The sequence below is a fragment of the Podarcis liolepis genome (assembly GCF_965112155.1).
Source record: "Podarcis liolepis genome assembly, chromosome: 12".
Lineage (NCBI taxonomy): Eukaryota > Metazoa > Chordata > Lepidosauria > Squamata > Lacertidae > Podarcis > Podarcis liolepis.
The window spans coordinates 38,891,908-38,918,972 of NC_139563.1; the positions used below are offsets into that span (position 1 = coordinate 38,891,908).

The following is a 27,065-nucleotide window of genomic DNA, read 5'->3' on the forward strand; positions in this document are numbered from 1 at the left end:
CATCTAGCCACTCACCCTGTTGGAACATCATGGGCTTAAAAAAATTCCCTTTACTGGGCACTAGAATGTAATCTTTACATGCCAACCTGACTGGCTGTTTATTTTTGCTCTTCTATGGAATTCCAAAGGGCACAATTGGTCAAATTAAGGTTATTGTTCTTGCTGACCTGAAGTTTTAAGGTCATTTCATTGGTTCAATTGCTTATAGTCTTACTTGTCATAACTGAGGTAGTAAAGCATGAGATTTTTAATCTCAGGGTTGTGGGTTTGAGCCCCACATTGGCCAAAAGATCTCTGCATTGCAGATGGTTGGACTAGATGACTCTTGTGGTCCCTTCCAACTATACAATTCTATGATTCTAATTTTGATGACAAGAGAATACAGAATCAACAGGGTTCCTGGTGTTTCACTGGGGGTCCTGTTAGTTAAGGAATTCATTATTAAAATGGTTTGGCCTATCATGGATATGCCCTGGAGGACTCGATTGGGGCTGGCTAGATTACCTCTGAAATGGCCTTGGGTAATTTGAGTTTGGTTGCCATGTTGCTTGATAAAGCTGTGACCTTTTATTCTGGCTACTGTTTCTTTAGCTCACAGCAGCAAGAAGAAACTGAAAGTCAGAATTGTCTACCAGCATTATTATTTCAGTAAGTTCCACAGACTCTTCTTTTGCTCACTATCATAATAAATCTCAACAAACTATTAAAGTTCAGCAATTATAATCCTGAATAATGCAAAGTTCAGAAAAAAGCACATAAATTATAGAAGTGCCATTCAAAAAATTTCATACATAGAATCTTCATTTTGTCAAAAGATATACCTGCTTCAATCCAGCCAAGGACACTAGAATTTCATCTTCCTTCTCCAAGTGTTCCTGAAGAATGACTTCTTGAATATTTCCTGCAATGCCAAAAACAATTATTTCACAAGAAAGAACCAAGATTATGTACCTCAAGATTACATGCAACCCAATGGCCACGAAGATGAATGTATACTTTGATATATATCTAAAAAAATACGGAGTCTGGATAAGAACCCTTAAAAAAATCACTTACAGTTACAGTTCAGCTGAAACACTGGCTTATGGGGCTGGCTTGTTTCAACAAACCACAATTAAAATTAAGCACAGTTTAGGGTTCAGGTGTAAGGCTAAACTATGGCTATATAAAAACAAGAGCATTTTTTTCTAATCTCCTCCTCATGAGGAGGGGAGTGGGTGATACCAAGGCTTGTTTAGGCTAATTTTCATATGGCAGGAAACCAGTATTTATTGTTACATACGAATGCAGCATTTGACTACAATTTATCATGAATATTTCCTGCAATGCCAAAAACAATTGTGAGATCAAGAGTGAAAGGGGCCATGTTTTCTATTTGAAGGCTGCATTGGCTCTCCATCAGACTACTGATCTTCACTGTCTTATACTCCCCAATTCAAGAGGAAATATCTGGGTAGCATTGTAAATTAAGAATGAATACGTGCAAGTTAGGTTATTGCATTTGCAGTCAGGTTCCCTTAGCACCTGAGTTAACAGAGCAAATTAAACAGATGACTAAAAGGCAAGTACCAAGTTTGCCCAATTAAGTCATGTAGGCAGGAAAAAAACTGAACACCTGGAATAACAACAGATGGGATATTTAAATTCAGGAAAGCAGGCAAGAATTTTATAGTTCTGCCCCAGTCTGAGTCTATGTTTGTATTGATAAGCTTGTACTGCATAGATGACAAAATGCCCATCTGGAAACATTTTTGCTTTGAAATATTCTTCCTATCTGATGTTGCTGTTATTCAAATTGTAAAACTTGAAATCTCTCTCTTAAAATAAGAAAAGGTTCATGAGCTGCATCTTTTATGGAACAATGAGCACTGATACCACACAAATGAATTATGAGACTTATAAATTATTTGCAAGGCAAACAAAATCTGTTTCTGTGTCACAAATGGCTTCCTTGAGTTATGTCTCATGTTGTTTAAAAGCAGATGAAAGTCATGATTCTGCTTCAGGAAATCAGCAGCAAATATACACACTTCAGAACTTGTCTACTCTTGACAAAAGATTGCTTTGTTTCCAGACAGCTGATATATTTCAGTAATTTTTCATACATAAGTTGGGATTAAATCACAGGCACTAGCTGTAACGATGAATGACATCAACAACTCAACAAGCAATTCTAGGGAAAAGATGTAATCTGCAGCCCACACTACTCAGCCAAGAGTAATGCTATGTACCTCATTCAAAACTTGAGGTTTAAATGCCAGGGGATGCAGAATTATATAAACTCTGTTATGTAACAGAAAAAGGGTGATATGTAATTGTACCCACCCCTAAGGGAACAGATTTCTGCTCATGCAATAGAATTTGTACTTCCTTCCCTCTTCCCTGCAGCCCCTCATGGTCCTGCCAAATCTGTTTTAGAGGGTTGGGGGACTGTGGAACAGATTTGTTGGGGTGAGGGGCAGGAGTGGCACAGGAGCAGAGAGGAAGGAAACTGATGTTGGATATCATTCAAAATGAGCAACCTGCACAAGAAGAAAGTGGAAAAGGGGCTACAGCAGAAAAAAATGTAAAAGACCAAGGGCCATTACAAAGGTGTAGATAGTTAGTACTATCTGCATAAATATGATACAGGTAGTAAACCAGAGGAAGATGAGCTAGAAATCAAAAGCTGTCTCTGAGAAACAAATGCAATGTATAGAGCACCTCCAGATCAGCTAAAATAACTGCAGAATTAAAATCACTCATTTTGCACATGCATTCATCCACTGTACTTTACTAGATGAATGCAAAGTACTTCTTTAGAGATTTCCCAAAGTTTAGAACTGTCCTTAATGCAAACATTTATCTATTTTAAACTAAAGTCATCCTCCCCTTCCAACAGCACAGAAAGTTGTAATGGGACCTCAAGGTGAAGGACGGGAAAGAAATCAATAATCGCCATTACAATAGCAGCAACGTTTTAAAAAGATTTGAGTTATTTGATCTTTTCCCAGATATTTGATCTTATCCCAAAACAACATGTTAAGAGAATGGGTTGGATCCAGACTCTGCCTATGATATGCTTCACTTAAGGGGAAGAGACAGCTAAATATTTTTGGATGACCCTGATTTCTAGTGTTATGAGTGAAGCAGAAAACCCCTATGTTTCAAAGTGTGGCAGCTAGTCTTACAACTCATTAGATCTGCTCAACAGGTACCGAAGTGATGTTCTGCTGAAACAATAATAAGTAAGAAAGTTTCTCCAATATTATGCTGAAGAAATGTGCTCGCAAAGCTCTTTGCACCTAACAAAATGGACTAACTACACAATCTGAAGCCTTTCCCCCATTTATCAGTTTTCACCACAAGAACCAATTTATCATTCTTACACATGCTATACTTATGTTATTCAAGACACCACATTTATTTCCATAGTAACATAGAGGCAGGGTCCCAAATATATAATTATGTTGTCATTGTGTGGTACAGCAAAAGAAGTGGATGAACATTTAATGAGAAAGCTTTTGTATAAACACACAAACAAAAATTACTGCTCTAACTCATCTTTCCCTCCTTCACATTCCAGGGAATACAATTATAATCTCGGCAGCCTCAGGATCAAACCCATGGTAACAAAAAGGTATGTCTGAGTAGAAGTATGATGATGCCATCATACAGATATGGAAATTTGAACATTTTTAACAATCACATATCTAATTGTAGTATGTGGTATAAGAGAAAAGTCACCTGGTTAATTATCATAAAGCTAATGAACTTGAGAACAGTAAAGAGAGCTGCATTTGCTTGAACAACTTCAAGTGGTTTGTGCCACATCTGTGATTTAAAGACATTCTGCCTCAATAAAGAACAGTAGGTGTAACTTAGCCTTTCAGTATATACCGGATTACCAAGAGGTTTCCTACACAGGGATTGATCAGAGCTGCTTAGCTTCAGCATTAAGGTTGCTGCTCCTGGTCCACCTGTAGATGGTTGTGGTACTTGCAGTCATGCATCATTTTAATATTTTTCCTCCCATCCACTTTATGTGATGCAATGACATAACAGAGTTGGCCAGAAAGATGAGAACTTACATATGAAATGGTGAGGACCTGACACAGCACAGCATGATTCTCCAGGTCTTGCATAACACAGTTTCTAAACTCTGCTACAGATCACCAAAATATCACCCCATACTTTCTAGTTACCTCCCCAGATATTTAGCTAAGAGCAGAAGAGCAAGCTTGCATGAAAAAGCCATTAGAAATACTCAGATATATAGTGTAAACTAGTCTATTGACCCAAAGTCTAGGAGCTGATAAAAGCTCTAACACCAAATAATCAGCATATGGCTGACATAGTTTCAACTACCTTCTGGGTGCAGAACTGTATTTTTTTTTAGAGTTGGAATATTTCCAAGTGCACTGGATGCTAAGACAAAAAAATTCCAAATCATACTGTGTTTTAAAGCATGTTTTTTTTAATTTTTTTTATTCATCCTTTCAATGGAGAGAAAAATAGCTGATGCCTAGAATATAGAACTGATGTATTTATATGAGAGTTATGAACTTCTATGCCTGGAACATATTTCAATCCTAAATAATATATTGATGTGTTTATATGAGTGGGGATTAATTCAGTAATAAACATCCTTCTACCTTGTATTTCCTGGTGTGGTCATTGCAATGACAGATATGCAGGCCTGGTTTAATTTTTTTTGTGTGCTTTGCTATCCTTAAAATCTCAAGCGAACCTGTGCAAAAGAAGTGCTCTTTCTACAAAAAGAAAAATGAAAATAAGTGAAAGTCCCTTTCTTGATGTTCAAAACAGCACGTCTTCAGTACTCTATTCTGAACAGCAAGAAAAGGCCTTTCACTGACTGGCTGAAGGAAGGAAAAGATTTAGCTGTTTTCTGCCCGGCTGGGAATTGTTCACTTTGCTCTCTAGTGAAACTGCCAAGCTAGGAGAAATCTTACTTGTTTTTTTTCTTTCTCTTTTCTTAAAAAAAAGAAGAAAAAGATTACTATCAAAAGCATTCCTAAATAGGTCATTAGTGGTCTTGTTTCCTACATGCAGAAAGCCACTTGCAGGTTTCTTAGTTTGTTTCATGCTACAAGTCCCTTGCACATACACACCTTCTGAAGGATAAAAGAAAACTACCATGGGCTTAGGGAGAATTTAGTGCACCTCTCTCAATGTATTAAAAGCAATGAAATCTGCAAAATGAACTCAAAACCTGTTCCTTTTAAATAGATCTCAAAGGAACATTCTGAGGCTGATGTGGATAAACACCTTACTAGGTAAGAAAAGAAAGCTCACACAAATGGAAAGACATGCAAACCTGGGGCAAAAGTATGTTGCCCATGCATCAGCTCTGAAAATTATAAAAGTTATCTATATGCAAACAGAAAACAGAATTGTTGGCATAAGCCAGGAGTAGGCAACCTAAGGCTCATGGGCCACACGTGGCCCACAGGGGTTGTTTAACCAGCCCCCAAGCCGAGCCGCCACCTCAGCAAGTCCCTGCCCGCTGCGCTAAACTGGAGCAGCGCAGCACGGCACAGGGACTTGCTTCCGCAGTGCCGAAAATCGCAGGCCCATGGACAGATCTCCACTGGAGTGAACTAGCCCAGGCAAGGTAAACCTTGCTGACCCCTGGCATAAGCAATCCACTGGAGACTTACAGAAAGGAATGGAGAAAACCCACACTCTTGTTTCTGATGGCCTTTCTATTGTGTAAAATGATCATAGCACAACAGTTATCACAGCATAAGGTTAAGTGAAGATTTATGCAGAGGTTTGGCAGACTATCTGAAGGTCAGACACACTTTGCATTTCATTTGTCTGGTCAAGAGAGTAAAGTAATATGAGCCTCAATCATGTCAACATAATCTGGCAATGCTCCCATTGCACAGTTGAATTTTCAAAAGTTGCAAAATTGTTCCATACACAAAACTTTGGGCATAGTGATACGTTTCCTAAATTTGGGAGACAATACCCAGAAGATGGTTCAGAAACCTCAGCTAGTGCAGAATTTGACAGCCAGGTTGCTCCCCGGGGCAAGACTGTTTGAGCATATTACACCAATCCTGGCCCAACTGGACTGGCTGCCAATTAAGTTTCCGGGCCCAATTCAAAGTGCTAGTTTTGACCTACGAAGTCTTAAACAGCTCAGGACTACGATACCTCAAGAACTGCTTCTCTCCACATGAACCTACACAGACCCTGCAATCACCATCTGAGGCCTTTCTTTGTGTGCTTCCTATTGAGAGATCCCGAGGGTGGCAACACGAGAATGGGCCTTTTCTGCAGTGGCTCCCCATTTGTGGAATGTTCTCCCTAGGAAGGTTTGGCTGGCTCCTTATACACCTTTAGGTGCGAGGCAAAAACGTTCCTCTTTAACCAAGCCTTTGGCTGATTAACATCTAATAGATACCCTTTTAAATCTGTTGTGAGGGGCGGATTATTGGTTTTGTTTTGTTCCTATTTTTATTCTGTATTTTTTATAATGTTATGGTTGTGAACCACCCTGACATCTATGGAGGTAAGGCAATATACAAATTTAATAAACAATGACATTAATAGAGCAGCATCTTCTTACCCAGATGTGTATTCATCATCTTTGCACAGTATTTGCACATGGCCTCCAACTCATTCAATTGCCCCTGGAGAAATGAAATCTGGGCTTCCAGTTCTTCTTCCTATAGTTAAAATTTTTAATGAATTAGTTAATAATAAGTATACTGATAACATATTTTATTCATGATCTATCTAAATTGCATTTCTAACAAACCCTTTCTCAAAGGATCTTGCCCCCCTCCTCCATGTATCCTGCCTACAACCCTGTATTCATAACTCTCCAGAAATTAATCCATTGATCTTAGATAATTCAAGCTGTTTTAGAATGTACTAGCTTCTAACTTAAGCAGAAATAGTCCGACAACTCTTAACTCATGTTCCCCTTACCCATTTAGCATAAGCCAGATCCTTATAGTTTCAACATACTTTTTTGTTACAGTCTCTGCTTTGCAGAATACCACCTTGCATGTCTTCAGTCAAAACATGTACCTAGACAAATGATTTATCTTCTTTAGGGTAGGTAAGTTCAAGGACATTTACCAGATCTCAAGGCTGCCTATGGTCTTTTGTAGACAACCGTGATGTTCCAGCTTCTTTAACCCAACATCTCTCAAGGGCTGACACAGCACTTGGGTCAGATCCAGAGGAAATTGGTTTTCCTTAGCTCCCATTGAAATCAATATGAAAAATTAGTCAAGACTAAAACTTGTGGTGATCATAGACCTGAAGAGTTGGAAGGGACCATGAGGGTCATCTAGTCCAATAATTGAGGAAAGGTAAAAGTCTAACTTAAATCCACAAGTCTTGCAGTAAAGGCAATGGAATAGCCCTGCTTTGCTATCTCTCTCTCTGGTGCAGCCTCATATAAAAATACTCTGTGACTGTCAGAATAGGGGGCATAATTTTGAAACTGGCTTTAACATTAGGCAGGGCGAGGCAACCTTTTTAATCAGTTATACAGTTATTTACAGCAGAGTCCTAACCATGGCTACTCAGAAGTAAATCCTATTGAGTTCAATGGGGCTTTCACCCAGGTAAGCGGGTTAGGATTATTATCACTACTGGGAGCATCATTTTTCTCTCTGCCAAAGTGGTCTGGGCTATGGGCCATCTCTAACGGTCTGCATTTATTTTATTCTACAAATTATAAAGGCATCACATGTTTCATGCTACCGGTAATTATGAGTGTAATCTTCTTTTCCAGATTAATCAAACAATGCAATTCTACTTTGTTACAACAGACATATGGGCAGGATTGCAAATTGTGTTATATTTGTAGTCATGAGTCAGTAGCATTAAATTAACTGCAGATTTCTTAGCTATTAACAGATGTAAGTTTACTAGAGGGCCCTACATAACTCTAATGCTTTTCAAATGCCCTCACAAAATTCTTTTGTGCGGAAATAGGGCTGAAGAGTATCTGTGGTGCTATTCAGACACACTTGCAGAGCCAGACTTTTAGAAGAGCAAAACAACCGCGTTTCACATGGCTTCCTGTGCCATTCTAAATTTAGACAGGACCAAGTAAATGAAGAGTCTAAATTCGGACCCCAATTCAGAGAAATGGCAGGTAAGATGTATGTGTAAAGGTTTGCTATGTTGGAAACTGTTTTTGAAAGTAGTTACGTCAGTCCTTAAACCCAAGTTTGGGAGGAACGCTTTCTGATACGTTAACCAATTGCTCGTAGGACCATTCTATTATGGTCTCAGCAGAATGGCAGTCTAAAAGCGATTCTAGATTCTAGATTAAAAGGTACTTGCTGCAGCTAAAGGTAGCATCTAACAGTTGCATCTTATCAGCTGCTTACAATCCTTTCTGGAGACCAAGGATTTGGCAACCATTGCTTGGCAAAGGATTTCATAAATGTTACATTATGAAGACAAATATTTACGTCAGCCAAGCATTATGGGGAATTATTCAACTAGTGAAAACCTCTACAAAATGAAATCGCCTATGAGGTATTTGCTTAAAACAGATTCAATATTCCTTAAGCAAACCTGTTAAGTTTCCATCTTAACAGACACAATAGAGTAATTGCTATATTGCCACTTAGAATTTTTTTTTTAATGGTGCTTAAAACTTTTAACTTCTTAAAGCTCACCTACTCTCACAGCTAATAATTTCAGGGCTGACAGGAACGTGTCAGCAGTAATGCTAGTAGAAGCAAGGAATGCAACAATAGTAATGATGAATAAGTTGTTCCACTGTGAAAACAACTAAGAAGGAGAAAATTCAACCCATGAGATTGTTCTGCTGAGGGGAAGAAAACTGTCACCAGTTCTGGGAAGTTCATTTCTAGGAAACTGCAGCAAGTACTTCCCACACATTTATACCTCTAGACCACTGTAATCTAAAGATACTCAGCAACCACTTCAATTAAACACAAAAGTGAGCTGGATGCTTTACTTGCAAGCCAGTATTCATCTAGGTCACCACTTTCACAACGTAATTTAAGATATGTTTCTGTTCATTACAGACTATACTACTTGATGTTTGTACGAAAACCACACAGCATGTTACATACAACCAAACCTTCAGTAAACATTTTGAAAATGGGTTTACTTCCTTACACATGAGACTGTCACACATACACCCAGTGCTTTTTTTCGGGGAGAATGCAGGGGTACGCATACCCCTAAACATTTTGTGAATCTTTGTACTTTTGTCCATTTACTGTATTTATTTTCCTTGATTTGAACTATAAAATGGTGATTTTCTTGAGTCAAAACGAGAGTAACCCTAAACATTTTTTAAAGAAAAAAAAGCACTGCATACACCTATCTTTATTTAAGGGAGAGTTTCTTCTGTATGGTGGGCCCACAAGGGTTTCCTTTCCATCAGACCCGCGTCAAGCTGCCATGGGGAAGGGTTTTCAAAAGGCCTTGAAGACCTCTCTTTTTCAATTGGCCTTCCAGGAGCAACCTTTTATTGGCTGGATGCTATTTCTGTTGAATTCAGCTTTCCCTCTTTCTTTTAACGAGGTTTTACTGAGTAGTTTTTTAAAAATGCATTTTTCTTTGTTGTTTTATGCTGTTTTATTGGGTGCACATGGCCTAAAAATTACCCTAAAATATTTTTAAATAAATAAATACAAATGTTGTTTACTTTGCTAATGTCACATTTTAATCCAGCTTTTAAATCACTGAGCAAGTAAAACCTCTGCTCGTGCAATGGAACAACCCAAAATTTGTTCCAGGGAACTGGAGGAAACCCCAGAGCAGATTTTGGGGGTGGGGAAGGTACCTGGCCAGGGTGGGAGGAGAGAAGAGGAAGCTCCATTGCACAAGTGGAAGTTATTCCTCTATATCAACATGGTAATCAATGCAAGGAATGCAGCTTTTTCCATGAGTTGACTGAATTGCACTCTCAGTCACATGGAAGAGTCTCCACGAGTACATTCAGTACCCTCTTTAGATTTTTGTCCCATATGTAGATAGCAGTTTTTTGAACCAGGCAGGCATGTGATGTTAAGGTTGGAGTCAGGAGACAACCCCCACCCTTCCTTTCCCCCTGCACTAGTCATACAGATGGTAATAACTGAAAGGGGCTCAGGAAGTCCCCGAATCAAATTTCATCCCAGCCGTTAACAGACTAGCTGGCCTTCAGATTCCTCCTACTAATAATGGCATGTTTTACCAGCTGTTGTAAAGCTTACAGAGATGGATACCTGTGACATGCTTTAAGCTTATGAAGGATACCATAAAAAATGCTAAATATGATGATTATGAAACAGAAGTGAGGACATTTGCTTCACACACATTGGAAGAATGAAATGAAAACTGCAACATTCATATTTTAATTGCACAAATCCTGTTTAAACTAGAAACCATGTTTCTTACCAACATCTTGGGAAATAAATAGTGCTGTCATATTAATTGAATTTATTTCCCCTATAACTGGGGGGAAAAGGCACAGAGAGGTGCCTTCACAAAGCACATACAACGTACACCGTCTTGTGATTAGCATCAAGTACAGCCTATTACTATTGTAAGCGGCCAAATGGATGGCAGAATGAATTTTCCTTCTCGCGTCATTCACCCAAGGTTATTATGGCTACGAAAATATCATCTAATGTTTCCATTCTTTTGCAACAGTCTGCTTTCTGGCACTAATACATAAATGCTAACTCATGATAATGTTCAAGTGACATTTAAGGAATTGTTGTATTGTCTATGCAAACAGCATGTGAGCAGCGATTACTCCACTAATGCCAAAATATTAACAAATCTTTCAAAACTTAGCAGGCATAGTATTTAGAGGTGTCTGTTCCTAATTTTGAGAATCATTTAGGCCAGATGCCCTGAGTGCTCTCTCCCTCTGTGAACCCACCTCCTTGCACACATAATCACTGCTCATTCACCTGCTTGCTCCCTCTGGCTCAATCTACACTCTTGTCCAGAAGAGGTCAATGTCTTCTGGACATTGTGGATGATGCTCTTTTCATGCTCACACACAAACCTAGAGGGGGCAGGTGACCAGGTAGCAACAGCAAGGAGCAGGAGAAGGGGGAAGGGACTCTGTAGGTCAAAAGTGGGCCCTCTGCTGGAGTATGGGCCTTGGTAGGTGTCCAGCGATGCTAACCCCAACACCGCCCCTGGCTTTAAGCGCACCAACACATCCTGTCAAAATATGCATGTAGGCACTTGATCATATACATTCTTTATAAGTTAACTCAAAAAGTATAGGTACTGAGGGGAAATGGAAATGTATGGTTTCACTTTAGTAGTATTCATTGCTACTATGCACCTCAGACAAATTGCATACCTATTTAATTAGTGCTACTTATCACTCCATTTGCGTGACTTTTGCATACTGGGACATATTTTTTCAGTTGTGCCTTGCTTCTTCTCATCCAGCCCAGGCAATGTCTGGAAGCTTAGAATCCTATGGGCATGACATGACCATGGCATGGGCAAGATGGAGAACTGCATGAACCAGTCCTGATAATGATATCTTGAAGCCCACAGAAGTTGCAGAAAGAAAGATGAAATGAAGAAATCACCTAGCTTAAACTTGTATTGGAGTTGTTGATGACTAAACCTTACAGATGCTTGTTTTAAAATTACAGCTCCAGTTTATCTTGAAAAGGACCAAATATGTGGATTCTGTCCAATACTGGTTTCTGGCCTTGCTTAACCGGATAGATGAACTGTGGCTGTGAGATGGGCAGGAGGAGTATTGCCTGTTGGTTCTCCTGGCCCTCTGAGTGACTTTTCATTATACTGACCATCAGAATTAACAATGACCTTCTGGGTCAGCTAGCTGGAATCAGTTACAGCACCTCAAAAGCATTAACAGAATATAGGAGTAGATACTTACTCATAGCAAGTTTTGCTTACGTCCCTACATGGCTGGACTCTGGAAATACACAGAATTGCTTACCACATAACTAACCATGGGGTGACACTTCAGAAAACTGCAGTAAGTATTGTTTGAAGCCGTATTTATGAACAAGGCATTCATTAATAACAGATTTCTACTGGCCATAGGATGGCAGCACAGTCAGCAACATTAGATGAGCTATGTTAAGAAAAGAGACACAGGAGAAAGCAAACCTCTTCAAAACCGCAACATTCACTTTTACTCAGTATCTTCAGATTTGTAGGTTATAACATTTCCATGGTAATATGATGTCATGTAGGTATGGGATTGTTATTTCACATTTTGGTTTCTTTACAGCTCTGATGACTATGTTCGGAAGTTAGGAGTAATACTGGCATAATAATTAAATGTAGGCAAATGTTTACAAACACTGGCACCAAAATGCTTATTTAAAAAAGTACTCTTTCATTTGCTTGTGAGGAAGCACTAGATGCCTGAAACTATAGAAATGGAAACAGGCTTAATTTCACCAAGACACTGCATGATTAAATTTTAAAAACATTCTATTTATACGATCTTCATGAGTTTTCTTAGAGCTTACTTTATCGTAATTATCTTTCATAGCGCATATGTACTATACAAATAAAATAATGTATCTTGACATACACATTCATCCCCTGTCTCAGCTCTTCATATATCTGAAAATTCTTCTTTCTCCCTTCCTCTCTTTTTTTTTTTTTATATTAGTTTTTTTATTTGCTTTTTTCCAGGGTAAAAATACAACATCATTGACACTACAAAAGCAGTTTTTACAAAAAAGAAAAAGGGTTATAAAAAGAAAAAAGAAAGAAGAAAAAAAAGAAAGAAAAAAGATTCACTTTTCCAAATCAATTTTCATAATCAACCAGATTTCCCCATATCTCCCATCCCCTGCTTTCTTTACAATAGAATAAACAGCAAATTAATACCTTATTTCAGTTGTTTTTGTGTTTTCATTTAGTTATATTATCCATAATTTATACATTTCTAAATCTTAAACTTAAATTCTCTCATTTACCAATTTCAATACTGAGGCATATTTTTCCAAAGTACTTAGCAAATTGTCAACATTCATATAACTTATAGTGTTTTTGTAAATAGTCCTTAAATTTTTTCCAGTCCTCTTCCACTGCCTCTTCTCCCAGATCTCGAATTCTGCCCGTCATTTCAGCCAGTTCCATGTAGTCGATCAGCTGCGAATGCCATTCTTCCAGCGTGGGTAACTCCTGTGTCTTCCAATATTTAGCTATAAGGATTCTTGCTGCTGTAGTTGCATATAAAAAGAAAGTTCTATCTCTCTTTGGCACTCTCTGGCCCACAATGCCCAGGAGGAAGGCCTCTGGTTTCTTGTGAAAGGTGTATTTCAACACCTTTTTCAATTCGTTATAAATCATTTCCCAAAAAGCCTTCACCCTCGGGCATGTCCACCAGAGGTGAAAGAAAGTTCCTTCAACCTCCTTACATTTCCAACATTTATTGTCAGACAGATGATATATCTTTGCAAGTTTGACTGGGGTCATGTACCACCTGTATACCATTTTCATAATGTTTTCCTTTAAGGCACTACATGCCGTAAATTTCATACTGGTGGTCCACAACCTTTCCCAGTCTTCAGACATAATGTTGTACCCTATGTCCTGTGCCCATTTTATCATTGCTGATTTGACTATCTCATCTTGGGTATTCCACTTAAGCAGCAGATTATACATTCTTGAAAGCACTTTCGTCTTAGGTTCAAGTAATTCTGTTTCTAATTTTGATTTTTCCACCTGGAAACCAATTCTTTTATCTTTTTTAAAAGTCTCTAAGATTTGGGCATAGTGGAACCAGTCTCGCACCTTTCCTTTCAATTTTTCAAAACTCTGCAACCTCCAGTTATCACCATCTCTTTCAATTATCTCGCAATATTTCAACCAGCCACTCTCCATGTTACGTAGTTTTATAGCCTTAGCCTCAACCGGTGATAGCCACCTCGGGGTCTTACTTTCAAGTAAGTCCTTGTATTTAGTCCAGACAATAAGTAGAGCTTTCCTGACAATATGGTTTTTAAACAATTTATGAGACTTTGCCTTGTCATACCAAAGATATGCGTGCCACCCAAAAGCATTACTAAACCCTTCCAGATCTAGGACGTCAGTGTTTTCTAACAGGAACCAATCTTTCATCCAGCAGAGAGACGCAGCTTCATAATACAGTCTTAAGTCCGGCAGGGCAAACCCCCCTCTTTCTTTTGCATCTGTTAAAATCTTAAATTTTATTCGGGGCTTTTTGCCCTGCCAGACAAACTTCGTAATGTCTCTCTGCCACTTTCCAAAACATTCCACCCTGTCCACAATCTGAAGGGTTTGAAACAAAAACAGCATTCTTGGCAAAACATTCATTTTAACTGCAGCAATTCTTCCTGACAAGGTAAGTTTCAATCTTGACCAAACTTCCAAATCCTTTTTAATTTCTAACCAGCATTTTTCATAATTATCCTTAAACAAATTCAGATTTCTCCCAGTCAAGTTAACCCCCAGGTATTTCACTTTTGTAACCACATTTAATTCTGTTTCCTTCTGAAACCCATCTATTTCTGACAATGTCAGGTTTTTTGCTAAAACCTTAGTTTTTTGTTTGTTCAACTTGAATCCCGCCACCCGACCAAACTCAGAAATTAATTCTAGAGCTCTTTTTGTACTGGTTTCTGGCTCCTGTAATGTCAAAACCAAATCGTCTGCAAAAGCCTTAAGTTTGTATTGCTTTTCTCCGACCTGTATTCCTTCCACCAGCTGATCCCTCCTAATCAAGTTCAGCAACACCTCCAGGACAGAGATGAATAACAAAGGTGATAAGGGACACCCCTGTCGTGTCCCTTTTTCAATTTTAAACTCCTCTGTCACCACGCTGTTTACTATCAATTTGGCCTTCTGTTCTGAATAGATTGCTTCAATACCGTTTTGGAACGCCCCTCCCACTCCCATCCCTTCCAAGTTTTTCTTCATAAATTTCCAAGATATATTATCAAAGGCCTTCTCCGCATCTATAAAGATCAAAACTGCTTTCGTGTTCATATTTGTCTGTAGTAACTCCAAAACATCTATAATGTTCCTGGTGTTGTCAGACAAATGCCTACCAGGGAGAAAGCCTGCTTGGTCCTTATGAATTACTTCATTCAAAACTTTTTTCAGTCTATTTGCTAAAATGTCAGCAAAAATTTTATAATCCACGTTTAAGAGTGAGATGGGACGATAATTTTTAAGTTGAGTCTTTTCAGATTCCAATTTTGGTATCAGGGTGATGAATGCTTCTTTCCACGATTCTGGTGCCCCCTTCCCTTCCATAATCTGGTTGCAGACCTCCATTAATGGCTGTATCAAATAATCCATCAGTGTCTTATAGTATTTGGAGGTAAGCCCGTCTGGGCCTGGGGATTTGCCTATTTGCATGTTCTGAATGGCTCTTTCAATTTCCTGTTGTGTTATTCTACAGTTCAGGGCTGTTCGTGTGTCTTGTGTTAACTTTTGCAGGCCATAGCTCTTTAAAAAGTTATTTATTTCCATCTCTGCTTGTGGTCCTTGAGTATATAGCTTTTTAAAATATCTCTGGAAACACTTTCTGATTTCTTCTGGTTTCTGAATACATTCTCCTTCAACCTCCAGATTGGTAACAAAGTTCAATTTTTGCCTCTTCTTCAGCTGCCATGCCAGCAGCTTCCCACATTTATTTGCCGATTCAAATGATCTTTGCTTCATCTGTTTAATTTTCCATTCAATTTCTTGATTTATCAATTTTGTATATTGTACTTGGTAAAATTTTATTTCTCTTAATACTTCTTTTGATTTTGGGTTTAGTCTCAGTCTTTTTTCTCCATCTCTTATTTTATCCAAAATCTTGTCCTTTTTACCATTCCAGAGTTTCTTCTTAATAGTGTTCTGTTGTATCAGAAACCCTCTCATGACGGCTTTGCTCGCGTCCCAGACTGTTTTCTTTTCCACTGAGGTGTTCAAATTTATTTCAAAATAGTCCTTCAACGTTTTTTGGGCCTTCTTCACAATCTCCTGATCTCTGAGCAGATGGTCATTCATTCTCCATCTGAAGGATCCAGCTGGTGTAAGTCTCAAGTCCATTTTTAAAGCATTATGGTCGGAGCAGGTTTTAGGGCAGATCTCAGCCTTTTTTATCTTGGGTGCCAGTCCTCTTGATATCCAAATTTGGTCTATTCTTGTCCATGATAGGTGGGCCTCAGAAAAGAAAGTTCCCTCCATGCCTAGAGGGTTCTTTGTTCTCCAGATGTCTATCAAGTCCATGTTGTCTGTGAGTTCAAAAAAAGTCTTTGGCAGTCTGCCATCCTTGTTCAGATTTTGGTTTTGTGACTTATCCATATGGGTAGAGACTACCCCGTTCATGTCTCCCATCAAAATGATATTTGTATAGTCAATATAGTCCAGCATTGTCTCATGCAGCCTCTTGAAAAATTCCGACTTCCCATCATTTGGTGCATATATTCCAACTATCAGAAATTTTTCTCCTTGTGATTGTATTTCGATAGCCAAAATTCTTCCTTGTTCATCTTTAAAAACCAGTTTTGGTGACAGGCTCTCCTTTGCATAGATCACTACTCCTCTTTTTTTCACCTTGTCTGATGAAATAAACTCTTGGCCTAATCTCTTGTTAATTAGTACTCTCCTGTGGAGCCTGGTCACATGTGTTTCTTGAAGGCAGATAACATCCAATTGTTCTTTTCTTAATATATGAAAAATCTTCTTCCTCCTTTCAGGAGAATTTGCACCATTAATATTCCAACTAAGAAGCTGCAGAGACATCCTGGGTCAATTTATTTGTCAGCAGGGGGCTCTTTTTTATCTTCTTCACCTGGAGGTGGAACCGGATTGAAGCCAAACGAAGGAGGTGGCCAGGGTCCTGCTACTCCTTTCCGAAGATCCTCCCCGTGGTCGTTTAGAAACTTTTCTTGCTCCTCTGCTGTTCTGATTCTTATCTTCCTCTCTTTCAGGGTAAAAGATAGTCCTTGAGGGAATTCCCACCTATAAGGGATTTTGTTGTTTCTCAGTAGGCTTGCTAAATCCTTATATGTAATTCTTAAATCCAAAAGCTGTTTTGGTATATCTCTGAAGATTTCTGCCGTCTTCCCCTGAGTCACCAATGGGTTTTTGAAATGTAGGCCGAGTATGTTGTCTTTTTCTTGCTTAGATCTCAAAATGATCAAGCAATCTCTTGATTTATCCTTCTTAACCACTCTTCCTAGTCTGAAAGCGGTGACTATTTTAAAATCCTTTTCTTCTGTCAATCCCCAAAATTTGGAGATTTCTGTTGTCAAAAAGCCAATCAAGTCCTCCTTCTCAGATTCTGGGATATTTCTCAATCTAAGATTATTTTCCCTATTTTTCAATTCTGCCAGGGACAGGTACGCTTGCTGTTCCGTTACCTGTCTACTGAGTGGCCTCACCTCCCCTCTTAATTCCTCTATCCTCTTTTTATTTTCCTCTGCTTTAGTATTAACTTCTTCAACTAATTTCCGATTTTCTGTTGTGACTTTTTCAATTCCACTTATTGCCTGTGTATTTTTAGTAACCTGGTCTGTCAGTTTATTAATGGAAGCTGTCACCTGGTCAAATTTAACAGATTGTTCATCAAGTCTAGCTGCCTGTTCGTCAGCTTTCTTATTCAATGCTGCCAGTTGATCCAATATTTCTTTAGAGACAGGATCTATCCCTCCAGCAGCCATCTCCCCAAAAGATGGTTGTGTAAATTGTCCTTCTTGCAGACCTGTCACAATTGGGACAGACGATCTGCGTAACTGTCCAGGCAGAGTTGTTTGCACAAGTTCGGAATGTTTTGCTTTCCTTCCAGCCCTTGTTTTTGATGCGCCACTCATTCCACAGCTGTCCCGGATTCAAGGTCAAACTGTAAATCCCATGGGAAACAGTCCTGAGAGAGTAAACATCCAGAAAAAAAAACAAAGAGCAAGGGAAATCGGCAGTTCTGAGTCTGTTAGTTCTATAATCCAGTAGAGGGAGCTCCCAAAAGCAAACTTGGAGGAGAGGAATAGAAAGATTCCGCCATTAAATTCCCACAAAGGAGGAGAAAGAGAAAAAATAAGGATCAAATAGCATCCAAAACAGGGGGATCTTGCATTCAATTTTAACTGCAGAGAAAAATAGTTCTTAGCAAAGGTGCATGCAACAGTTCCCTTTTCTTTTCCAGATACAAAATAGCCCGATCTAGTTTTGTAGATTGTATACAGTTACCGCAGTCCGATACAACTTATATCCAGGCAGGTCGGGAGCCGGGTTTCGAAACTTTGTAATCCACAGAAAGGGAAGAGGAGAGACCACAGTTTTAATCCAGATACGAAGCTGTTATAACTTCTTTTAAAGTCAAAGCAGTCTAAATCAAGTTTGCCAAGTAAATTCCAATTTCTTTTGAACTCCTTTCAATGCTTCCGTTTTAAAAGAGTCTTTGCTTGATACTTTAGGCAGAGCCGGAAGACTGACTTCCTTTTTAACGTCTCCCGCTTTCAGCCGAATTTCACCAATTTAGTTCTGATTTAAAGCTTTAAATTTCTTACTCACGAGTAAGTTGTTTCGATCCAATTGTTGAAGGAAGAAAGGTCAGCGCTAGTCAGCAGCAGCCGCGCGGCTTCGCTTCCGCGGAAAGAGCGATGGATTCACAGCACCGCTACCCCCTCCACGTTCCGATACCCCTTACGGGGTCTCTTCTGCGTATCCGAGGTCGCTTCTGGTGCCCGCCGAACCCCACGGCCACGAGCTCACTCTACCCGTGGTTTATCTGGATGGGTCGTCGCTGTGCCGCAGCGCACGACCCTTTTCCGCGGAGCCCCTCTTCAGCAGCTGAAGAGGACCGCCATTGCTGAGCGCGCCGCCTCCGGAAGTTCCCTTCCTCTCTACTACTGTCCTTTCCGTCAACTTCTTTCCCCTTTGTTGTGTTAAAAGCCTCGTTGCTCTCTTCAAACCAGTCTCCATTTGCACTACCATTCTGAGGTTCTGTTCCTATATTTATCTCCTCTTTATGCTCCAAGGGATGGGATGTAAGGATTCTACACCAAAACTAGAATTGGATGAGTCTTAATATTGCCTTTAAAGCATGCTGTGGCCTTATGGTCCCACGCTTTAAAAGAAAAAAGATTTGCCTTATCCTCTAAGGAAGGCATCCCCAAACTCGGCCCTCCAGATGTTTTGGGACTACAACTCCCATCGTCCCTAGCTAACGGGACCAGTGGTCAGGGATGATGGGAATTGTAGTCCCAAAACATCTGGAGGGCAGAGTTTGGGAATGCCTGCTCTAAGGCCAAGGAGAAATAGGACTAACATCCAGTTTATCTTTATTTTTTGCTATGGTTACACTTGAGGAGTCTTGATGTTTCATTACTAAATAACAATGCCTTGCATTTGGGCTGAAGAGAGGTTCAATTTATTGCTCAACTCTGAACTGTATTGGGCTGAGGGCTTGGGTTAGTTGTGTTTCCTTTCAAAGTTGAAAGGCGGTGAACAAACTACTTGATGAAGCTTTGCTGCATGCAATATAGTGTCATAAAATGTTAAAGTAAGCTTTCCCCATTTTACTTATTGTGTATTTAACAGTATTGAGAACATCTGCTTTGTCACATGATACTGTCATATGATACTGATGAAACTTGTTTGCGTGCTTTCGTGTTAACATAACCACAACTCATTTAAAGTAATGGGAAAATATATGTCGTTCTCGTATGTCCCTGCCCCCACTATGTTTACAGCTCTGATTACTTAGTTCACGTGTTTTATATATCAATGTGAGTGTGAGCTCTAGGAAGACAAGGATTAATCATATGTATGAACCAATCCTGTCTTACTGATTTCATTGGGTATTGAGCACATATAACTTGATTACAACGTAGCTTCTGTCACTTGAAAATGATGCAATGAACTACTCCAAATACAATTTCGATCATCATTTTGATACTGATTAGTGCTGTTTCTTTAAAATAAAACAATAAAGAAGACTATTTGTTTATAGGCACTCTCCTTCTTCCTTTTCTCACATTTATAGATTGTCAAGAACTCTAAGTAAGATTATAACAAAGAATCAGAAAAAAATCTTTTACAACCTAATGTTACAAGATGAAAGAAGCATTAGGCTTAAATTCTGACTATAGTAAGGAGAATATGGATCATATCTGAGTAAAAGTAGGAAAAGCAGTTGGCTCTTATATAATATTTGTTGACAAAAGCTTCATGAATTCATTTTAAAAGGTTAAACTAATTCAAAATGTATTAGTTTCTATTGGTGTATTTAAATTCTTAAATGATGAATTTTCTATACTGTAGATACCTTCTTCAATTGTGCAAAATATGTTTGCTATTTTGCAGTTGTAAAAGATATGTTCTAAATCTTCTTTTTTGTCCTTAGCTGGCAGAACACCTAAAGCTCAGACACTGAGGTAAGATACAGGGAATGAGCAGTGGGGTCAGGGGTGCTCTCCACGGCCTCCCACTCTCACACATTTCCCCCTCCTTCCAATGTGCATCTTCTGCCAAGCCAGGTTAAAAGGACCCGAAATATGCTCCCAAACTCGCTTTAAGAACCCAGTTTCAATTTCGCAACACTTTACAGTAGTATAGGGATGATACAAGGAGAATTCATAAAAGTGAGCTCCTCTGGTTATTCAAAAGGATATGTGGGTTGAGCAACTCCTCTTTGTAGTCTGCTACAAAGCAATGCCCCACTTGAACACACATCAAGCATCCTCCACAGTGCCTGCCTGCCTTCTCCTAATCTCAAAGGCTCCCTCAACTTGCTCAGGGCAGAAAGGAGATGTGGCAGAGGATTTAGCTCTTTGGCAGAGCTGTCTTTCCAGTCAAGGGATGCACAGTATTGCTTCAGGTGGCTGGCAAAAATGTGGCTGTTTAAAAAGGCCTCCACAGTGTGTGTGGTTTTTTAAAAATGTGTGTTTCCTTTTATTTCTGAAGTTTTTGTTTTAATGGCTGCCTTGGAACTTATCATTGTAGTTTAGGGTCTTTATGTCAACACTTATGACTAAGGAACGGGAACTGGGATATATTGTGTGATGTGATGTATGGATTTGTTAGCCACCTTGAATTTATTTTTGAAAATTTGGCAGGTTATAATATTTTACAAAAATAAATACACACATTCCAATGTCTCCAATGGGAACGTGACACTGTTCACATTGATGACCACTGACGGAAGGTGCAACCTGGCAAAAACTTATACCTTTTCAGTTGCCATGTTCTCTTTGCCTGCACTAGAAAATGATGATACTTTCTGTGTACTTACTTGCATCACACGCAAGGGATCAATTTTGGAATGCGCATAGAGATGGTGCATTCCTACTTTTCAGTAAAGGTATCAAAAGATGCATTACAAAGTTGATTCACAGTATGATTTGTAGCACAATGGCAACAGACCAGGAGCCAAGATCTTAGCACCTTTCCTATTGTTTGATGGGGAAAGGCCGCATTGCACCTTACACTGAGGCATGAGAAACCATTACTTCCCTATAGTACAGGCACTGAAGAGATATGTGTGAAGCTATTTTGGAGGCAGTGACAATGGCTGTGGCTCTGCACTTGCTCTTGCATGAGCAGAAAAGGCTGAATTTAAGGAGAACCTAAGGAGGCGTCAGAGAGAATTGGGATACATCTTTCCTATTCCGTCTCCCCTGCCCTCACAACTTTATCAGTGCCTTATAAGCTTCTATGGCAACAGCAGCTAAAGCAGGGAACATGAATGTGCTGCCTAGACGACTGGTGCAAAGTCTGAAAGTCTGACGGAGCATTTGTCAAAGTGGTCCTCACTGAGTCCTCTTCTACATCAGTGAGTCCTTGGGCACCAACTTTCTGGTGGCAGCAATGGGTGACTGTGAGCCACCATTTAATACTCCCAAATGCCCCATTGCAATGTTAAACATGGGAGACATTGTGAGAAATTTAAAACCTAGTGCCAGGATAGGATGGGAGGGGTGGGGTGCATATCAGGTGTCAGAACCAGTAAGCTTTGCAAGTGTTCTGGGACCTCATCAGCTGCTGAAGCCTGTCAGATCTGGTGCTGAAGTGGGAACAGTGTTCCTTTCTTATTTAGAGGACACCATGGCTGTTCATGAGTTAAGGAAGACACACAGAAAAACAGAAAGTAAGGGAAATAATCCTCCATAAAAATTCGGAACAGATCTTTCCTGTGTCACAAGATACGTGCCTGCCTGTGTACATAGGTCCCTGAATGAAAAAGCAGACCAGTGCAAATAAGGGAGACAATATGAGATCAATAAGCAGTAGGGACTTACAGACTCTTTTTTGCTCATACTTCTGCTGTGCGAACGAGAATGGGAAATAGTACTGAAAAAGGACTCTTTCTTGGTTGCAGACAAAGGTGGAGACCCTGTGTATTCACGTCCCCCAGACAAACTTTCAATGCTTGGAGAAGCGCTGACATTTTTTGAACCCTGCCCTGAAAAGCAAACAGAGGGAAACAAAAAATGATCAGTGGAATACATTGCCATCAAAGAGCTCCCTATCTGAAGTGTCACTCAGTAACCTTCGTAAACAGATGAACACAGAGTGAGATTTTGTGACATCAAAGCACATTTGTCCACACACAGAGGGACTTGCCACTGTGAGACAGGCAGGCCTGCCTAGTGCCATCCCTTCAACGCACACTCTCCACAAGACAAATACAAGTCAAACACATAAAACAAATTCTGTGCAAAAAACATGGACAGTGCCCTATGAAAGGCGTGCATTCAGTGCTCAGTCTATGCACAGCAGTGTAAAAAAAATGCTCAAACAATTTCTCTCTCCCTCCTTTCCAAATACAGAGTTTTTAATATTTGCTAGACAAGGAATTTGGAGGTAAGCAGTGAAGTGTTAGCTTGATAGAGGAGGCATTGCTAAGGATAAAATGGATGTATGTAATGCAGTGGAATCCTATGTACCAACTCAGTTCTCCAACCCGATCCTTGCATAACCAAAACAGCATGATTCATAGATAGGAGAAATATGTGAGCAAGTTTAGGGGAACCCCAAGGTTTGCATAAGAACAAAAGATCTTTAGAAAATAATTCTTCAGGGGCCAGAAAAAACCCCAAAATAGCAAAAAGAGGGCTGAGCATCTTCAATTGGCATGGAATGCTGGCAATCTGCTGGAGAGGAAGGAAAAACAAGAAACTGGGGGGTAGTGGAATGGAGTATCCTGAGAACATATGTGCCTGCCTGACTGGAACAGTCCACACTGGAATATTTTGTTGCAGGTTTCATTGGTGTGACCCTAATCCCAAAATCAGTTGCATGTTCTTCCTGTTCATTAGGTGCAACAGTTAGGAACACTGGCTTAAAAAAAAAAAGGCAATAGCTCAGATCCTGTAATATATATATGACCACTGCATAAATCAATGTTCACTTGCATGTGTGATGTTTGGAGCTTAAGACAAACAGAGCATGATATGAGAATAGCTTCACGACATTTAGCAGGTACATTGTGCTTATTTATCAATAATAATAATAATAATAATAATTCCCTTACAAATACTCAAGGGAGAAAATACATTTAATATAAAAAAACTAAAATGTAACAATAAAGTAAGAATATAAACAATTTCAAGAGACATATGATTACAGAAGCTAAGGAGCCAGGGAGATGAGAAGCCAGTCAACAACTCAGCAGGTAAAACAACCCCTGGAACAGAAAGGCCTTCACACAGTGACAGAAGAGGCAAAACGAGGGAGGCAAATTCCAAAGCCTGAGCACAGCCAGAGGAGAGGAAAGGCTCTGGCGCTCTCTCTCTCTCTCATTTCAACCAGATTTAGATGGGCTATAAAAGAGTGTCTGTCCAGCAGATCTTAATGAGTACATAGGCTTATATAGGAAAAGGCTGCCCATTAGGAATCATGGTCCCAAGCCATTTAGAGATTTAAAGGGCAAAACCAGCACATACTAATTCAGTCTTGCAAATCACCCAGAAGAGTAGAAATTAAGATGCTGAGCTCAGCCATGAACACACTTGGTGGCCTTTGATGTCTCTCACCCACAGTACAGCCTCTCTTTTTTTTACTAAGATGATGCTGAGCCTGTTCAGGCTGAAAGAGAGCAGGGGCTGTGCATGACTGCCTCCTCAACAATATCCCAGACTCTGCCGGCTGCAACCACAAGTCCTTTGTGCATTGGGCGGAAGATCTGAATGTGCACAGAATCCTCCCAGCAACTGAGAACCTCGATGATGCATGATTCCCAATCGCAGGGAGGCCTCTGGGTTTTTCTTGAACACCCAAACGGGGGTTTAGTTAGATTGGAATTGTGCAGACTACACCGGCAATTTCAGATCACCCCTGTCTGTAATCCTCGACAGCTGCTCCTAGCCAGTGCAGAGTCTACTGAGCTAGAAGGACTAATGATTTGACTCAGTACAAGGCAGCTTCCTATGTTCCTAGCAACTATTCCCTGCCAAACTTCAGTGATGACAATAAGGAGAGCCTAATCTGATTGATAGAAGTAATGTTGACAGGCCTTGCCAGACACCTCCGCTGACTGCTTCCATCAAGACAAAGGAATAATGCTAAGATACATGGTTAGAGGGGAAGTGCAAGCCAAAGAGGGAAGGAACTCTCATGTTTATTTTGGTCCCACCAGCTTTGGTTCACTCTTTTACTATACATCGTACCAGTTGGCAGTTAGTCTCCTACCAGATCCTCAGCAGCTATTTCATCACAGGTGCCATGCTTCCAATAAAATGGAAGAGTATCTAGAGTGGTACCTCGGGTTAAGTACTTAATTCGTTCCGGAGGCCCGTTCTTAACCTGAAACTGTTTTTATCCTGAACCACCACTTTAGCTAATGGAGCCTCCAGCTGCTGCTGCCCCGCCAGAGCACGATTTCTGTTCTCATCCTGAAGCAAAGTTCTTAACCTGAAGCATTGTTTCTGGGTTAGCGGAGTCTGTAACCTGAAGTGTATGTAACCTGAAGCGTATGTAACCTGAGGTACCACTGTACATACTATCTGTAATTAGGTTTTCTAGTCAACAGGTAGGGGAAAATTGCCCCCATCCCATTCTTTACAGTTCTGTGGAGTGGTATTTGTGAATGCTCTCTTTTGATAAATTCCTATCCTTCACTCTTTTGTTTACTGTTAAATATAACAAGAAGATCATGGTGAAGAGGAGTATACTTGAATCTCTATTTATACCTGAGTTCAAGTCCCCAGCTGTTTATGGAAGTCAATAGGTTGTCAGAGGTAGACTGCTTTAAGTGTAAATGGTGCTCATGGAAAACCAATGTATGAGCTCCTTGATGGGCAGGATAAAAATGGTATTTTAAAAATACATATATTAAGAAAAAACTTGTCTGCTAGCTGTAATTGTACATATACTAACGTCACCCCAAGTGTTGGTTTCAAATCCCCATTGTAGAACTCTATTTTAACATGAATTCTGCCCAACTAAAAAGTGGTTTTAGGTATTTTTAAAATGTTTTCAGACCGGAGGTTACAAAAAAAAGTGTACTTTGCAAGTGGTAAGCCACCGAACAAACCTGAGGTACAAATCATGGTTTTTCTAAAGTGAGATAAACCATAAGCCCATGTGTATTGCTAAGCCAAACCATGGCTTTGCTCACAGCAGGAGGACCAAAGTGCCCAGAATCTTCTCACCAGGAGCCCGTGAATTTTCAGTAAGTTGTGGCATGGCTTTGAGTTATTTGTGAACTGGATCAATATGTACTTGCAGGTTAAAAGTGTAAACTTCATAAAGCAGCTTTTTAACTTTGGGATAAATCAACAATTAGAAGTTCTGCTGCATTATTTAGATTGTCAGTTGGGAAAGTCTGCTAAAAAGTTGCAGAAGCAGGATAAATTATATGATCTCTGTGTAAGATATATTGAAGACTCTACCTTTGGAAGCTGTATCTATTCTATTTTATAGAACTTATTTTGGGGGGAAAATTTAATAGTGCCAAGGCCAATGACCAATATAAATCTATCCATCAACAAAACAAGTAGCAAAGTCTGATATCACTCCTTTTTTTCTGAAAGCAGGAGACAGGAGAAGAAACACAAAATCTGAAAAACAATTTAGAATAATTCTGAATGCTTAAGCAACTTTGCTTTTAAAATAGAGAGAGTTAAAAAGAAGAAGAATTTGTTTTACTTTTACAGTCATAAGTGACAACCATTTTGTGTGGGAGTTCCATTCCTGGCCCTCATGCCCCACCCTTGTTCCGCCTTCTTCCAGGTCCAAAAGGATCTGCACATCAGCGATTGCGCATCAATTGGACGTGCCTAAAATAGCCGCTGCCTGAACTCTGATTCAGCATGGAAATTAAGGATCTGAGCTATGGGGATGTATCTAACACTCAGAGCAGAATAACTGAATTAATGGACATGACAAATAGTCCATGAATTTCAATTAGACTACTATGAGTATAACTTAATTGGATACACTCCTATGGTTTCAGCAAAGTCACAAAATAATCCCCTTCCACATAATACTGTCAAATGTTGGAAAAAGACTCTCTCTTTGCTTCGTATAAATACTCGCTTTCTAAATGAAGGGAACCTTTTACTTCATTAGATTTACACTGCACTACTTCAGATGTAGGCTCTTAATTGAAGATTTTTAAAAAAGCATTGTAGGCTAAGAAGATATTCTTTCCGAAAGTCCTAAATCAAAATTCCTACAGTGTACCTGAATAGCATAATACTATATGCAACAAAATGGTAATAATAATAATTTTTTTAAAAAAATAGTAGATTCAATGGTGATTCAATAAAGGAAATTTCTTTTTTCTAAACAACAGCACCACTTAGTGGAAGTACGATGTATGAGACACACTGGAAATGACAACACCACAAATGAAACAGGCGTGGGTCTGGCTTTCCAATAAAAATGTGACAGGCAAACATACCATGGGTTGCTGTAGCAACTATCCCTTGGAGGGCAGTGAGATTCTGGACAGGAACCGACACTTGAGCATCACTGCCTGTAACTACATCTCCTAGTAAATAAAGTTAAAAAAAACTTTACCGTAACAGAAATAGAAGTCTTTCATTTTTTGTCTAACTAAGAATGGGAAATGACCCCTTTCTATTGCAAATACAATGTTTGACATCTGATCGACTTTCCCTGAGATATATGCTTGTCATCTG

General features: G+C 39.5%; 1 protein-coding gene across 29 annotated transcripts in view; it reads right to left on the reverse strand.

The window, feature by feature from the left end:
* The window catches only part of TBC1D5 (TBC1 domain family member 5), a 251,016-nt gene that overhangs the window by 9,924 nt on the left and 214,027 nt on the right, over positions 1 to 27,065 (reverse strand). For 19 of the 29 annotated variants that reach the window (XM_083468038.1, XM_083468052.1, XM_083468059.1 and 16 more), the window contains 4 exons: positions 26,825 to 26,914; positions 22,218 to 22,381; positions 6,578 to 6,677; positions 822 to 901 (listed from right to left, as the gene is read on the reverse strand). In XM_083468038.1, coding sequence (XP_083324164.1) covers positions 822 to 901; positions 6,578 to 6,677; positions 22,218 to 22,381; positions 26,825 to 26,914 — 434 coding nt within the window. The remainder of the gene's footprint in view (positions 1 to 821; positions 902 to 6,577; positions 6,678 to 22,217; positions 22,382 to 26,824; positions 26,915 to 27,065) is intronic. The other 10 variants (XM_083468057.1, XM_083468042.1, XM_083468058.1 and 7 more) reach the window with 1 other exon arrangement.